A 17,798-nucleotide genomic window follows, 5' to 3' on the forward strand; every position below is an offset into this window, starting at 1 on the left:
TACCATTTTTTTTTAATTTCCAAAGGCAACGAATTCAATTTTGAAAAAAAAAAATTTATTGTAAAAATCTCAAAGACTGGAACTATCATCATAAAGTCATGATTGAATTAACAATTGATCAATAATGGCCACAATTTGGATCCTCTATTGTCGAGCTGTCACATGTTGCGCAAGCACAACAAGGTGTAAAATGATCATCTTATCCTTATCCGAACATCTTACACGAGTGAAGGTACGACGATCATTTTCTACCTAACTGTATTTACACATCACGATAAGCCGGGGCAGCTCGGCATTAGAGGATCTAGATAACGGCCAAAGGAGTACTCCTGTCCACTTATCATATTAGAGGAGAATGTAGAATCAATCAACTAATTGGAGACTTATTTATGAATTAAGAAGGAAGTGCTATTGGTGGCCGGTCACAATCATTATAAATATTCATGGATCATCATCATCACCATGTAGTGATGAGACTAGTGATGAGAGAGAGAGAGAGAGAGAGAGAGAGAGAGATAACTACTAGTACTACGACGACTTCTTGGGGGCGAGCTTGGACTTGATCTTTTCAACCTCCTTGGTACCAATCTGGAAGGCCTTGGTAAGAACATTGTCTGGGACGGAAGGAGAGGAAGTGAAGAGGGTGAGAGCGATGGACTGTGTCCCTGGCAATTGGCTATTGAAAGCCGATAACACTGTTGCTGGGACATCCGCGTTGTTCTTCTGGAAATGGACGAGTCCCCTTGGAAACACAAAGATGTCACCCTTCTTTATGGTCTGAGAGATCAACACGTTGGCTGTGGTGATGAACCCAACTTCCAGTTCACCTTCAAGGACGAACACCATCTCCGTCGCCCTCGGGTGGGTATGCGGTGGGTTTAACCCTCCCGCTGCGTAGTCGATCCGAGAAATGGACACTCCCAGCGTGTTCAGACCTGGTATCTTCTCCACGTTGGCCGCCGTCACCACCGATCCCATTGTGTTGTTGGTCATCCCTGCCTTGGCAAGCCCCGAGTAGAAGAAGTCAGACGCGCTCACATTCCCGGCTTTCTTGCACGGATACCCATTCACCTTCACCCCTGTAATTAAATTAATTAATAAATAAATAAATGGAGGAGCTGAAAACATTAATCAAGGAACAATGAAGACGCAACCACCACCCGGCCACCCACCCACCCACCCACTCACCCACCCTACCAAATCTATTAACGTATTCTTGTAGTAGGGTAATAAAGAAAATGATGATAACGTAGGGAAGGGATAAAGGCCAGATACTTCACTGCCGAATTGCCCCCGTCCTGGGATTTGGATCATCTAATTCCGAGCAGGGCAGCTTGGCAGTAGAGGATTCCGATGCTCCGTCCTGTCGTGTTGCATAGATACAGAAAAATGGAAAATGATCACCTTACCCTCACTCTGGCAAAATACTCGGGCAGATGGGAAATGACTGCCTTACTTTTGCCCGGGTGGGAAAAGGTAATCATTTCCTGCCTTACTTCATCTGCACAACAAGATAAGACGGGGCACCTCGGCAGTAGAGAATCCAAATCGAATAATTGATGGATTACCAGAAGTGAGATCCGCCACGCAGACGTCCTGAAGCATGTCCGGATCTGACGCATAAGTGCCGGAGAACATAGCGCATATGAGGAAGAGTGGTATAATAATCGCCATCATCAACCTCCTTAATTAATACAGGAAGAAAAGCAAAACCCCGCACACGATCGATCACCACTTCTTGTTAGCACAGAGAAAATGGGAAAATTAAAGACAGGACAGACGATGGCACCGATCAAACTTCTACTAATTATCAGACAGACTACTAGTCACTGCCATCGAAGACAGAAAGAGAGAGAGAAGGCCTGGAATATGGATGGAAGAGGAAAATTAAGGTGTATTTATAATTTAGGAGGCAGGAGTTTTGAAGCTTCAGTAGAAGGATTGCTATTGAGGGATGAAAAATTAAAAAAACATAAAGAGAAAAGGGGGAGGGGCTTGGCAACCGTAGAGGGCCCGTGGAGGAGAAAGAGAGAGATAAGTTAATAATGGTGGGTAGAGCTTCTTCATTCAATCTAAAGTCATCACTTTTTTTTTTTTCTCTTCATTCAATCTAAAGTTATCACTTTGAATAAGCTTTGGGACTTGGGTCCTATCAGACCATATCCGGTCTTTCTATATTTGCTCTATCTTGAGCACCAAGCATGCAATGTCTCTCAATCTCTCTTAGTATGGTATATGATCTCTCTCCATATATATAGTAATAGCTATATTCTGGAATTAGGAGATTGAATTTTCAAAATGTGGAATCCTCTCTCCTATGTAATCCTCTCTTCTATATATACTCAAGGTATAATCTCTTCTCTAAGGCAATAATAATATTTCATTCCAATATGGTATCATGAGCTTCTAGCTCCAAAGAGCAAGAAATGATACTCCCTCCCTCCCATCTCCAACGTTTTTGTTCTCTCTCCCTTTCCCACCATGGTTACTCTTCCCTCCACCCCTTCTCCCTCCATCATCCCATCGGCTACACCCAGCCTTAGTCAAATCCTCTACATCAAACTTTCATCCAAGAACTACGTTTATTGGAAAACTCAAATCGTCCCATATCTCAAAGGCCAAAGATTCTATAACTATGTTAATGGTTCCATCCCTGGACCCAAGATGCAACGCAGGCCGAAGATTGGCATGAAAAAGATGCCTTAATCATGAGCATACTAATATTTTCTCTCTCTGACGAGGCCATGCCTCTTGCTGTCGGATGTGACACCAGTCAAGAAATTTGGGACATCCTTCATGCCGCATTCAGCTCCGTCTCTACAATGTGGATTCTATCCCTCAATGTCGCTCTCCAAAATACTGTTCACAAGCCCAACGAACCTGTCACACAATTTTTACAGCGGGCCAAAGCCCTCTCTGATGAACTTGGTGCTGCTGGCAAGCTCCCAACAGAGGATCTTAATATACATATTTTTTGCGCACTCCGGGATGAGTTTCAGCCACTTGTTCCCACCATGATGGATCGACTTGAACCGATCAGTTACACTGATCTCCATGGGCTTCTTGTCAGCCATGAGTACTTACTCTCTTCTCGCCAAGCCGTGATTGATCCTACTGCCAATGCCACTGCTAATGTTGCTCAACATAACCGTGGCCCTCCCACCCAACAGTCCTATGGTCGTGGCTCACCTGGCAGCCACGGTCGTGGTCGAGGTGGGGGTGGTTGTGGTCCTCCAATTGGTCCTAGTGGTTTTGGACACTCAAATGCATTCGCCCATAGTCCTTGCACCATACGTGGTTTAACCAATCATTAGGCAGCATCCCGCAACAAACCCATTGGTCACCCCTCTCAATCGGCTTCATCCACACCTCCCTACCCCTCCACTCCTGCTCCCTCCGCATACCTTACCACATCCAACCCTCCCTTACTTCCCACACCACAGCCCCAACCGCATCCCACCCAACCCAAACCGTACTACCCTCCACCCCATCCACACTACCCCCCCCCTCTAGTACTACCCACGGCCTTTTCCATTGGATTTGACATTGGGGCCACACATCAAGCGACACCTGATCTGCAATCCCTCTCTTCTTATGCGATGTACAATAGTAGGCACGGTTTGTTAGTTGGTGATGGTAATTTTATCCCGATCTCCCATATTGGTTCATCTTTTGTTCATTCTCCCTCTCGTTCTTTATCCCTTTCTAATGTTTTACATGTACCTTCTCTTTCTAAATCTTTGCTTTCTGTCAATAAATTTGCTTCTGACAAAAATGTATTTTTTGAATTTCATGCCTCTCATTTACATGTGAAGGATCCGACGTCCAATCGCATTCTGCTTACAGGACATAGCCACGGTGGTCTCTACTATCTGCCATCACAACCATTACATGCTCCTTCAACCAATCTTGCACAGCTCTCCTTCTATAATTGATGGCACCAAAGGCTTGGTCACCCTCATGACCATTCACTCTGCCTCATGTCCACGATGTCAAGCTCCTTTCATCTACTCACATGTGTCTTCTTGTCAAATAGCCAAATCATGCCGTTTGACCCTTCGCAAATCAACTAGTCGTAGCAGTTCTCATTTGTTTTATATTTTTAGTGACATTTGGGGACCATCTCCCACTGTTTCTTCTCTTGGATATCATTATTTTATTATTTTTGTAGATGATTTCACTAAATATATTTGGCTTTATTCCCTTAAGGTTAAATCTAATGCTTTCTTTGTTTTCAAGCAATTTCAAGCCCTTATTGAGCGTCAATTTTCTACCAAAATAAAAAATTGTGCAAACCGATTGGGGAGGAGAGTACCACTCTCTTCACTCTTATTTTTCCTCTCTTGACATTTGGGGACCATCTCCCATTGTTTCTTCTCTTGGATATCGTTATTTTATTATTTTTGTAGATGATTTCACTAAATATATTTGGCTTTATTCCCTTAAGGTTAAATCTAATGCTTTCTTTGTTTTCAAGCAATTTCAAGCCCTTATTGAGTGTCAATTTTCTACCAAAATAAAAAATTGTGCAAACCGATTGGGGAGGAGAGTACCACTCTCTTCACTCTTATTTTTCCTCTCTTAGCATTCACCACCGAATTTCATGCCCTCATACTCATGAGCAACAGGGCACCGTTGAAAGGAGTAATCGCCATATTGCTGAGACAGGGCTCACTCTCTTAGCTCAAAGCTCTGTCCCTCATGCTTACTGGGATTATGCCTTTGAAACGGCAGTTTACTTAATAAATCGGATGCCCACCCCCATTATTGGCAACATCTCTCCCTACCAACTTCTCACCTCCCAAACACCTGATTACAGCTTTCTTAAAGTTTTTGGGTGTCTTTGCTTTCCTTTTCTTCGACCATATAACAACCATAAAATGGATCCACAATCCGTTCCTTGTGTCTTCCTCGGGTATAGTCACCATCACCATGGTCACCGTTGCATGCATCTTGAGTCCCAACGCATTTATATTGCTCGCCATGTCCGGTTCGATGAACTCCGCTTTCCATTTCAAGAACCCCCCTCTCCCACACCTCCCTCACACCTTACCTCCCCTCCTTGGGTTTCCCTACCCTTAACAACTTTACCTGATCCACCATTACCCACCGCCCCTCCACCATTCCCCACCTCCCCCCAAACACCACTCACCCAATCCCCAATTTCAAGTGTCGATTCCCTCTCTCCCTCTCCTAGTCCATCCCCCCTCCTTCTTTAACCCCTCAAACCACCCCAACTTCGCATGTGCCTCCTCAGTGATCTCTATGATGACCCTTCCATAGCTCTACATACCACTATAACCCACCCCCACCTAACCCATCTACCCCCTCTGAACCTATATGTTATTCTCAAGCCGTGAATGATCCCCAATGGCGGTTGGCCATGTCTGATAAATTTGCCGCCCTACTATGCTATGGCACCTAGTCTTTAGTGCCTCCTCCTACTAATGCAAATTTGGTTGGTTGTAAATGGGTGTACAGGATAAAGCGCAAGGTCGATGGAACTATCGAGCGTTACAAGGCTAGGCTTGTTACAAAAGGGTTTCACCAGCAGCAGGGCTTTGATTATGATGAAATTTTTAGCCCTATTGTCAAACCTACTACCATCCGTACGGTGTTAACAATGGCTATTTTTAATGGATGGGGAAGTTTGGCAACTCGATGTCCAAAACGCCTTCTTACATAGCGTACTTAATGAGGAGGTATATATGACTCAGCCTTAGATTGCCTCAAACAAGCCCCTCGTGCCTGGTTCAACCACTTGTCACAATTCTTGATTCAGTCTGGTTTTTGATCATCCCAAACCGATCCGTCATTATTTATCTAAACTCAAGGCCCCATGGCCTCGTATGTCCTTGTTTATGTGGATGACATCCTCATTACAGGGAATCAGCCCATGAATATTGCTACTCTTTTTTAACAGCTTGCATCTGAGTTTTCTATAAAGGATCTTGGTCGATTAAGTTTCTTCTTGGGGATTAAGGCAACATACAAGTTTGATGGTCTCACTCTATCTCAGCCACGCTACATTATTGATCTCCTGCAACGGGCCGGCATGTTTGCTTTTTTTTTTTTTACCCGAACTTCTCTGGGACCCGGGCCGGCCCCGAAGACTTTATTAATTAAAACTTAAAATTCATGAATTGTTAAATTATGTACACCAGAATACCATGGGGGTATTCTGGTCTTTTGGGTGTTTTATTTATTTTTTATTTATTTTTTATTTATGTATTTATGAGCAAGGGTAGAAATGTAATTAGGGCTGTGACACTGTTCACGTGAACAATGTTGTGAACAGTGTCATGAATAGTGTTTCCCCTTGTAATCTCTTTTATTATTATTATAAATAGAGAGCTTGACTAATCTCATTGATCATTCAAGTATTATTCAACAAACCTGTTTTGTTAACATGGCAACAGAGCCAAAATTTCTCTGATCTAAGTTTTCAAAACCCACCCCCTTCCTATCGTTTTTTCTTTTCTCCCCTTCTCTCGATTTCTTTTCTCTCCTTTTTTCCCCTTTGCTTCTCCTCCCTTCCTAAGGGTAGCGCTACAGAGGTGATCATATGATCTAGTTGCTGCCCTATTCCCACCTCTGTTTTTCCCCTTTATGAGATAATTTATTTGGTTCGATTGCTACTGGTTCCTGTCTACGATTTTTGGAGTTTCCAGAATTTTGAACCCCTAGCCACTACCATTGATCAAGGCTGGTTTTCTACATATTGGACACTCATCTGCGATCTAGACTAGCTGCCCTCAAGCCTTTTTTGGTTGTTGAAGACCCCTTCTCCCAGTCGATTCCTCTTTTTTAGGGTTTTCTAAAACCCTGATCATTATCGATTTTTGGGAATTGGGCTGTTTGCTGTTGTTTTTTTATTGGAGCTTCTTCTCTTCATCAAGGACATCCTCTACAGGTTCCTGGATAGATTCGATCAAGCTTCTTCATCAATTTTTTTTGGATCCCCATCACCACATCGATCTCCAATTTTGGATTCTCTTCCAAAACCCTGACATTGTCGATCTCTGTGTAAGGGATCTCTCTGCTGCTGCTGATTTTTTGGGAGCTATTTTACCCTTCATATTGGCCCACTCGACCTTGATTTCAGCTCTTGGTTTGGTGTAATTACTGGTTTTTCATTCTCCATAGCCTTGTTGCAACTATGGGTAACTCCGCTAATTCCACTGCAATTTCTAATCAACCTAGACATGAAAAATTAGATTATCATACTTTTCAACCCAATCCCATCAAACTTGATGGCAGCAACTACCTATTGTGATCTCGGTCAGCCTCTTTTGCTATTGCTAGTTGTGGTTTCACTGGCCACATTGATGGCACTGCTTCCATGCCTGCTGCCCCTGGTGCTGCCCTAACTCGCTGGCTTGCCAACAATGGTGTTCTCATGTCTTATTTGATTGGTTCTATGACTTCGGACATTGCACATGGGTTCCTCCTTTTTGATGCAGCTTCTCAGGTTTGGTCAGCCTGTAAGGAAACGTCCTGATAGCTTGGTAATGATGCACGGGTCTATGAACTCAGGAAGAAGGTTCTTCATACTACTCAGGGGGACTTAACACTCTCTAAATATTATGCTACTCTGCACAACCTTTGGCAACAGTTAGACCACTTATCTAATTACCAACCTGATAATGCTACAAATCTGGCTGCCTATAAGAAACATGTGGATAAAATCAAGGTCTATGACTTCTTGGCCGGGTTGAGATAAAAGTATGACCCAATTCGTGTTCAATTGTTGGGCCATTCCCCTTTTCCCAAACTTGAGCAGTCTTATGCCTTGGTCTCCTCTGAAGAAAATCGCCGAGCTGTTATGTTGCACCCTACTGTCCCTGACAGATCAGCCCTTCAAACTACTATACCGGCTCCTTCTACACCAGTTGGCACTCTCTCTGTGGGTGGTACTACTATCGGCACTATTACTTGTGAGCATTGTCATAAGCCTTATCACACCAAGGACAAATGTTGGAAACTTCATGGGAAGCCTGCTGACTTTGAGGCTAAAAGGGCTGCCAAGCGAAAACCAAAAACCAAGGCTAATCACTCTGAGTCTGTCACTGCAGCCCCTACTACTGACACTGGCCTATCTCAGGAGGATTTACAGGCATTCCTATCTATACTAAAGTCTTCCACTGCTGCTGCCTCTACTACACCAGCTACTGCCACTTCGTCTACTCCTTCAGGTTTACACTTTGCTAGGTCAGGTATTTCGTTTGGTGGTCATTGTGCCTCTGTAGCTTCCCATCCTTGGATCATTGATTCTGGAGCAACAGATCACATGATCAGGTCCTCTAGCCTCTTCCATCGTTATTCTCCTACCTTTGGGAAAGACAAAGTCAAGGTGGCTGATGGTTCCCTTTCTTCCATTTCTGAAAAAAAAATCATTAACTGCACGCCTTCCCTTCCTTTGTCCAATGTTGTACATATTCCAAATTTTACTACTAACCTTCTTTCTATTAGTAGTATAACTCGTGATCTTAACTGCAAAGTAACCTTTTTTCCTTCCCATTGTGTTTTTCAGGATCTGGACTCTGGGAAGATGATTGGATTAGGTAAAGTGCATGGTGGCCTATACCTGCTTGATGATGGACGTCTCACTCCACCTCCATTACTACCACTACATCAGAATTCTTTAGTATCTTCTAAAATTTATCACTGGCACTCTAGATTAGGTCACCCCCCCCCCTTAAGCATCTTAACATCTTTATTTCCTACTTTGGTCAAACATTGTGATAAGACCGATTTCTTTTGTGAGGCTTGTGTTCTGGCTAAACAAACACGTTTAACTTATTCTATTTCTAATAAAAGGAGTTTTTCACATTTTCACTTAGTACATTCTGATGTTTGGGGCCCTAGTCGTAAGACTTCGGTTTCTGATCACCATTGGTTTGTCTCTTTTATTGATTATCATTCTAGACACACATGGGTTTATCTTTTACACACCAAAAGTCAAGTTTTTTCTTGTTTTCAGCATTTCCATAACATAGTCAAAACTCAGTTCAATGCTAATCTCAAAGTCTTGAGAAGTGATAATGGGACTGAGTATATGGAGACTTAATTTTAGAAATACCTTGCTGATAATGGGATTATTCATCAGACAAGTTGTGTTGATACTCCAGCCCAAAATGGTGTGGCTGAAAGGAAGAACCGACACTTGTTGGAAGTGGCCAAGGCGTTGATGTTTTCGCGCCATGTTCCCTCCCAATATTGAGGAGATGCTATTCTTACTGCAACCTATCTTATTAATCGGTTGCCTTCCTGTGTTCTTGACTCCAACAGTCTGACCGATATTTTACGTGGGAATTCCACCTTTGTGGATCCTCCCAAAGTTTTTGGTTGTGTGTGTTATGCTAGAGACACTAAACCTCATGGCAAATTTGATCCTCGTGGGTTAAGGTTTATTTTTTTGGGTTATTCTCCAATCCAGAAAGGTTATAAGTGTTACCACCCTCCTTCTCATCGTACTTTGGTTAGTATGGATGTGGTCTCTCATGAAAGTCTTGCCTATTATCAGTCTACACATCTTTAGGGGGAGAATTCGGGTTCTAATGAAGATGTGCTTGTGTTTCCTCCCCTTGAAATTCCTCCTTTGGCTGTTGTCCCTTCATCTGTAGGGACTCCTTTACAGGGGGAGTATGTAGGAAATAATGGTAGTAATGATCATTGTCAGGGGGAGTTGACTCCAGTGTAGAGAACCATCAGTGAATTTCAGAAGAAAATTAACAACTCTAATATCATCACCTGCAAGAGACACTCCAATAGTGGGCAGCATCAATCCACTGTGGCACCAATACCTATCCAATTGCCAACCCAGGAGTCAGATCCTCCTCCTCCTTGTGGTGAGACCTCTCTTTCTGATCTACCTATTGCTCATCGAAAAGGTACTAGGACTTGCACCCTGCATCCCATTTCTTGCTTTGTTTCTTATAGTTCTCTTTCTCCATCTTTTTGTGCATTTGTGTCCTCTCTTGCTTCTGTTCTTATTCCTAAAAACTGGCAGGAAGCATATACAGATGAAAAGTGGAAGGCATCTATGTTGAAAGAAATGAGAGCTTTAGAAAAAAACAACACTTGGGATCTTGTAACCCTCCCTCCAGGAAAAAAACCAGTGGGATGTAAGTGGGTGTTTGTGGTCAAATAAAAGATTGATGGGTCTCTGGATCAGTATAAGGCACGTTTGGTTGCAAAGGGCTTCACCCAGACATATGGGATTGACTATCAGGAGACTTTTGCCCCTGTTACAAAATTGAATACAGTTCGGGTTTTACTATCGTGTGTAGTTAATCTTAGATGGGATATCCAACAGTTGGATGTGAAGAATGCCTTCCTAAATGGGGAACTTTGTGAGGAGGTATACATGGATATTCCACCAGGTTTTTCTTCTGACAATAATGAAGGCAAGGTGTGCAAATTGAAGCGAGCATTGTATAGGCTGAAGCAGTCACCTCGAGCATGGTTTGGTCAGTTCCACAAGGTAATGACATCTGTTGGCTACAAGCAAAGTAATGCTGATCATACTCTCTTTATAAAGAGGGCTGATGAGAAGCACACTGTTCTTATAGTGTATGTGGATGACATTGTGGTTACAGCCAATGATGGGGATGAGATCAGCCGGTTGAAGAGGTTTCTTGGGTAGGAATTCGAGATTAAAGATCTAGGGCCGCTATGGTACTTTCTTGGGATTGAGGTTGCCAGATCTTCTAAAGGCATCTTTCTCTCCCAAAGGAAGTATGTCCTAGACTTGTAGGCTGAAACTGGTCTGTTAGGATGTCACCCTTCAGATACTCCTATGGAGGCTACTGTTCATCTCAAAGAAAAGGAGGTTGAACCTGTTGATAAAGGCCGGTACCAACGCCTAATGGGAAAGCTGATTTATCTCTCACACTTGTCCAGATATTGTTGTTGTTGTGAGTACTGTGAGTCAGTTCATGCATGATCCCTATTCTTCTCACATGGAGGTTGTTCTTCGGATTTTCCACTACTTGAAGTCAGCTCCTGGAAAAGGCATTCTTCTGTCTCCTAATGGTATCCTACGAGTAGAGGTGTATATCGATGCTGATTGGGCTTCTACAGATCGAAAGTCTATCTCTGGGTACTGTTCTTTTGTAGGTGGCAATTTGGTCACTTGGCGAAGCAAGAAGCATAATGTGGTGGCTCGTTCTAGTGTTGAAGCCGAGTTTCGGGCTATGGCACAAGGCATTTGTGAGTTACTTTGGTTGAAAGACTTGCTACAAGATCTTGGTGTTCCTGTTCATCTTCCCATGATGTTGTACTGTGATAACAAAGCTGCAATCAGCATTGCACACAACCCGGTACAGCATGATCGCACTAAACATATTGAAGTGGACAGACATTTCATCAAGGAAAAGCTAGAAGAAGGGTTGATTTGTGTTCCCTTTGTGAAGTCTGCTGATTAGGTTGCTGATATCTTCACTAAGGGATTATCTAGGAAATTGTTCCATCCCATTCTAGTCAAGTTGGGCATGATTGATATATTTGCACCAACTTGAGGGGGAGTGTTAAATTATGTACACCAGAATACTATGGGGGTATTCTGGTCTTTTGGGTGTATTATTTATTTTTTATTTATGTATTTATGAGCAAGGGTAAAAATGTAATTAGGGCTGTGACACTGTTCACGTGAGCAGTGTTTCCCCTTTTAATCTCTTTTATTATTATTATAAATAGAGAGCTTGACTGATCTCATTGATCATTCAAGTATTATTCCACAAACCTGTTTTGTTAACACGAATACAAGAGGGGGGGACGTACCCACCTTACCCCTGACCCTTACAATCCAGGCACACCTTTATGCTCTTTCTCACACCCACCCAGGCTAACTAATGACCTTTCTTGAACTCTAGTTCATGACCTGATCACCAGGAGACCCATCGCATCTTCACGAACTATCTTACGCAAAGCTTGGGGTAATTGAGATTCCCCATGGAAAACCTCATCTATTTTCCTCTCACAAACTAAGTTAGCGAGGTAGTCCGCAGCCCTGTTCCCTTCGTGAAAGGTAAAGGAGACCATAGGTTTGAGAGACTTTAACAAACCCAATACTTCTTGAAACCAATACCACCCTCTCCAATTACCATGGCTTTCTTTCGCAATGCAACAGATTGTAGTCATCGAGTCTGTTCCAAGTTGGTTCTTACCCCCCATGGAAACCACATTCAAAGCATCTTCTATAGTAGGTGTGCCCTTTTCTGATCTTGTAAAGTACCGGTTTATAGTGGGTGCATTATAGTATATTACCCTCACCCGTCCAGATGTGGTTTTTCTGCGAACCGTGCTTGTCAATACATGCATTGCCCTACTGAAGACCATTGGTTGATGGTGAAGTGTATTCTATGCTACCTCAAATATACAATTGCATATGGGCTACATATCACCAAGTCCCCCTCTCAAGACCTACAAGCTTTCTCGGATGCCAATTGGGCTAGTGATGGTGATGATCAAAAGTCGACCGATGGATATGCCATCTACATGGGAAAGAATTTAATCTCTTGGATGTCCAAGAAGCAAAAGACCATTGCACAGTCCTCCACTAAATCAGAATATGAGGCCCTCGCTGATGCTTATGCTGAGCTGACCTGGCTCCAGTCTCTGTTTGGTGAGCTTGGTCTCTCCACATCTCAAGCCCCTGTGTTATGGTGTGACAATATCAGTGCTACGTATCTCTCGGCCAATCCGATCTTTCACGTACGTACCAAGCATATGGAAATTGATTTCCACTTTGTGCGAGATAAAGTTGCCAAACGCGATCTTCAAGTCCACTTTATTTCCACAAAAGATCAAATCGTGGATATTATGACCAAGGGACTTGGTACGATAAGATTTTCTTTCCTTCGGGACAAGCTGAAGATTAGATCCCTCGAATCTTTACCTTGAGGGGGTGTATCAGACCATATCTGGTCTTTCTATATTTGCTCTATATTGAGCACCAAGCATGCAATCTCTCTCAATCTCTCTTAGTATAGTATACAATCTCTCTCCATATAGTAATAGCTATATTCTAGAATTAGGAGATTGAGTTTCCAAAATGTAGAATTGTTATACCCGCACCCCGGGAGTATAATTAATTATTATTTTCTTTCCGTGATGTGTGGTTATCGCTGCCATATATGCTGGTGAGCTGTTCTCACTGGTGGTCAAACCCAGCTACAAAATTATTGACCACAGTACGGGTTTGCCTGTAGAGGAAATTATCGGAGTCATGGGGGATAAACCATGACAATTGGAGAAGTAAGTTCTAGCCTTTAATTTTATTTATTTATCCTTTCCCTCGATGCCCTCGAAGTGTGGGCCAAGGTTTGAACCTCCCGGGCTATTTTAGTTGGGTAGAAAATATTTTATTGGTGGGTCCCACTTACCTCGGGAAACATGTGAAGAGCTTAAGCCATATCATGTGAACCCATCTTTTAATTAGGCCCTTTCCTAATTATAACCAGTGGGCAGACCCATTTAGTTTAAGAGGTCAATTGGACTCAAGTGGCCATTTAACTTATATGGCTCATTTAACTCTATTTGACCCAAGGATGGGTTATTCCATTCCTAATTCCCAAATAAAATCATGGGTCGACCCATTTAGCTCTTGATCCATTTAACTTAAAGGACCCAAGGCCCATTTTCTATAAATAAGACTAAAAGGGGAGAGAGCATTCATTTCTCTTTACTTCTCCCATCTAACCTAAATCATGGAGGAGAGAAAGAGGAGTGAAAGAGGAAGGAGAAAAGGAAGAGGAAGGTGGAAAAGCTTGGTTGGAGGTTGAGACCCCACTTCTTGGAGCCATAAACGTGGAGCTCTCCTATTCTTGGGGTAGGTAAGCCATTAAATCCTACACCTCTTCCTCTATTTTGGGTTTTAAGGTTTGGGGAAATGGGAGAGACTTGACCTAGGGTTCTCTTGGAACCCAAGGAATGGATGGAACCTCTAAGCCTAGGCTATGGTGGAGTTATGTCACTCCATTACAAGCTCTAAGCCTAAGCAATCTCTTTCCATTTGAGAAATCTAGGGTTTCTACCCTATTGTGCCTTGGATTAGGTTCTTCTTGGGTTTTCTCTTGAATCCCTCAGATTGAATGGACCTAATGAGGCCTTAGAACCCTAATGGGCATAGGAAGGAGCTTCCTTGGTGTTCCTATGCTTTTAAACTACTTGGAAATGGAACCCTTGGAAGGGGGCCCCTTGGATTTTGGACCTGCAGGTATGAGGTTTTACATGTGGCTTAAGACCTGCAAGAAACCACCCTAAAATTACCTCCCTGAGAAGGCCCCTGGAAAGCTAGGATTTATGTGCGGTTTCACTTCCTGAGACAAACTACTTGTGCAACCGCACTTGACTGAGACTGTTCTGAGCCCCTGATTTTCCAGGATTTACCTGTGATTTCAGGAATTGGGCATGAGACCACCCATAAAACCACCCTGTCTCTGAAATCTTATACTTAAAAGAATTAAGAGAGACCTTTTGGGAATCCGTCCCTTTACTTATTTAACCCTATTCTTACTCTTTGTCCAGGTTTAAAACTCCGATCTTGTGGCATATTACTTAATCGCGGCGACAACTTGTAACTTCGGGACATAACTTATATTGTGAGTGGGTTTGGTTTGTTTGGGCTTGCTATTATTATTAATTTTATATGTATCATGCTATTAGTATATTTTATTAAGCATGATTGTGCATTTTGCATACTTTATTAAATGATTGATATGATGATGTTGTGGTTGCTTTCCATTCTTTATTGGGTTACGGTGTCGGTGAATGCCGAGGTCGGAACTCCGGAATACATATATAATACCTTTGATTGAATGTCATATTGAACTGTATGCACTGTGCCATGCTGGTACCCGAGTGCTAAACCAGATGAAAAGTTGATGCGTCCAGAATACCTCTCGGGACGATAGGACTTGCATATAGTATATCTGCGGTTAGGACTTGGTACCCTTATGCTACGACCCTTACCAATAGGGGTTTAGGTGTTGGATAACCAGAGCCCGAATTCTGTGGTGTGAGAGAGAGCTAGTCATGGTAGTGATGGTTATCAAGGGTTTTGCCACTGGGATGTTTTGGTGGTATTGTCCTGCGTAGGCCCCCATGTGACAATTGAGGCTTCATTGTGGTGATGATAGAAGTGACCCACAGTGTTACCCGAGTTGTCACAGTAGCATATACCTCTGACTTAGTTGTGTGATAGGTGAAAAAATAGATTTAACATGTGCATGTATCATTGGACTATATGAATTGTGTGTTTGTGCATCCCCATCCCCTCACTGGCTCAATGGAGCTAACCCCCTCATGTACACACTTTTTAGATCATGGTGCAGGTATGAAGGAGCCAGAAGCTGTGTTTGAGGAACATAGCGATGGGTGTCCTTGTGACGATTGCGCCTACGGCGTGAGGATACTTGGGACTTGTTCCCCTTTTGTTATTTTTGGGCTTAAAGCCCATGTATAAATATTTACTGTTATACCCTTGTTGATAGTTATTAGATGGTCATGGAAAAAGTATTAATTACAGTATTTATCATTTAGCCTTTGAACATCTTATAACTATTTGATTTTATATACTTTCGTAAAACTACTGATCTTTGGAATGTAATATTCTCTTGTCGCACTCTGATATTATCTTATATTATTGTAATATTGGTTATGACTGTGCGTTGGGACACTGTGTCAGTGATCCTGGCAGTTTAATGGGATGACACATGTCGTCCTAGTCACCCTTTATAATGTATAATAGTCCTTGTCTGGGATGGGGGTGTGACAGGAATCCTCTCTCCTATGTAGTCCTCTCTTCTACATATACTCAAAGGTGTAATCTCTTCTCTAAGGTAATAATGATATTTCATTCCAATAGGTCCTCTATTTTTTTAATGGGTTAAGTTTGCGAATGTGGTGTGCAACTTAAACGACACTGCATTAAGACTTTTATACAAATTTTTGTTTTTTTTTTTTTCTTTTTGGTTAAAGACTTCAATACCAATTATCAAAAAAAATATACGGGTGAGCGGTAGCAACACTGCAGAGTTGTATTCATTTTCAAATCAGAATCATTTATAGCCGTAAATCTTCTGTCAGATTAATCTCAGCCGTTGAATTATAAATAACCTGGAAACTCAGTACTTACTGTCATGTGATAGCCGGTTGCATACCTAATAAAAAAAACCAGCCGATCGAACCTAAAAACCAAACCAGACAGGGGACTCACAGCATGAGGTCTAACCTAGCATGGTCTATTTATCTTCAGTCCTCCACTTGCCGATCGAAGTGTTCTGTTCGTCATTTTTTCCAGAAGCACAAGAAATGTGTTTTCTGTTCTAGGTTGTTCTCCTCCCTTTCGTTCTCCTTTCTTCTCCTATTCATTTTCCTTTCTATATTCCAGATGTGGTTCTTCTCCGTTCGTTCTGCTTTTTGGCTGTGAAGACCAAATAAGAAGAAGAAGAAGACCAGCTCAACAGTCGGGGTAAAGGAATTGAAAGATGGAGTTTTTGTTTTGAAAGAAGACCAGCTCAGCAATATGTTTTTTTTTTTTTTTTGTGTGTGTGTGTTTACCCCACCTCCCAAACCAGTAACATGGTAGACCCTCCACTTTGTCGGTCGACTGATAATTGTTGATTGAAGAAGTACAAGAGGCAGATACTAAGTAGACCGAGTACACAGTCGGTCGACTGATAAGCTCAGCAGTATGGTTTTTTAAACCAGAAACTAATCCCAAACCAGTAACATGGTAGGCCATCCACCATGTCGGTCGACTGATAATTGTTGATTGAACAAGTACGAGGGCAGATCTTGAGTAGACCGTGTTACAGCTTGGCTTATTTCGACCTAAACCCTAACCCGAATCCGATTGTAGTTCTAAAACCCGAAGTTGTAGCCTTGAATACATTATGGTGTATTGATTTGATGTTCGAACGGGTAGACGATGAAGAAGGAATCCCGGTGGTAACACGTCGCTTGCCAGCAAAACGATGCGTACCTCCCCCATACAATTTCAAAATTCACAATCTATTGTATAAATCATGGTAAGTGACTCTAAACATGTGAGGGGTATTTTTGGTTTTATAAATATTTTCGTGTATGTGTTCGTACACGGAAACTCTGACATTTGGGTGTCCCGGTACAAAGACAACAAGGACAACAAACACTGGTTGATGGCACTGGTCGACTACTATATTGACCAGAGATTGTTGTCACAGTAGATTTTGGTCTCAAGAGCGCAGGGCCCACGTCCCAATTACCTTTTAATATCATTCCCCAACAATCTCTGATACGTGGGACCCATATATCAACCCTCATACACAAAATCGGATTAATAATCTGTTTTTGGGCAACTGTACCTTAGCCAAACAAGCCCTTAGAACCATTCCTATATAAAGCCATGTAATTGCTAAAACCTAATTTCACTATTACAATTGTTGGGAGGAGAAGAGAAAAAGAAGAAAGAAAAGAAGAAGAAAGGGAGAAGAAGGGTGCTGGACTAATTGGTTTGCTAACCTAAGGTATGGATCTTTACCTCCACATCTTCTCTTCAACCTAATCGATTTTTCCCATAGTAAACCCTATTGAACCCATGCTGATTTTCAATATCCTGTTAAAAAAAGAGAAATTGTGTAATAAGAATCAACAATTCTTTTACCAAACGCTTTGGAAAGACCAATCTCCAATCTAACCTCTTCCTAGATCTATAACTCAAGTTAAAATTCTGGAATAAACCATGCTCTGTTTCAGCTAATGTTTTCTTATGAAATTGGGTTTTGAATTTATAGAATTGGAACCCAAAACCC

General features: G+C 42.2%; 1 protein-coding gene across 2 annotated transcripts in view; it reads right to left on the reverse strand.

Moving 5' to 3' along the window:
* Positions 1 to 489: 489 nt before the first annotated feature.
* LOC122663753 (germin-like protein 5-1) overlaps positions 490 to 17,798 on the reverse strand; it is a 41,662-nt gene continuing 24,353 nt past the window's right edge. The window contains exons 1-2 of one of the 2 annotated variants that reach the window (XM_043859395.1): positions 1,569 to 1,674; positions 490 to 1,079 (exon numbers count right to left, since the gene is read on the reverse strand). In XM_043859395.1, coding sequence (XP_043715330.1) covers positions 529 to 1,079; positions 1,569 to 1,674 — 657 coding nt within the window. In that variant the 3' untranslated portion in view covers positions 490 to 528. Of the gene's footprint in view, positions 1,080 to 1,568; positions 1,675 to 17,798 lie in introns of those variants that run through there. The other variant, XM_043859396.1, reaches the window with a different exon arrangement.

Source organism: Telopea speciosissima, chromosome 6 (assembly GCF_018873765.1).
Source record: "Telopea speciosissima isolate NSW1024214 ecotype Mountain lineage chromosome 6, Tspe_v1, whole genome shotgun sequence".
Lineage (NCBI taxonomy): Eukaryota > Viridiplantae > Streptophyta > Magnoliopsida > Proteales > Proteaceae > Telopea > Telopea speciosissima.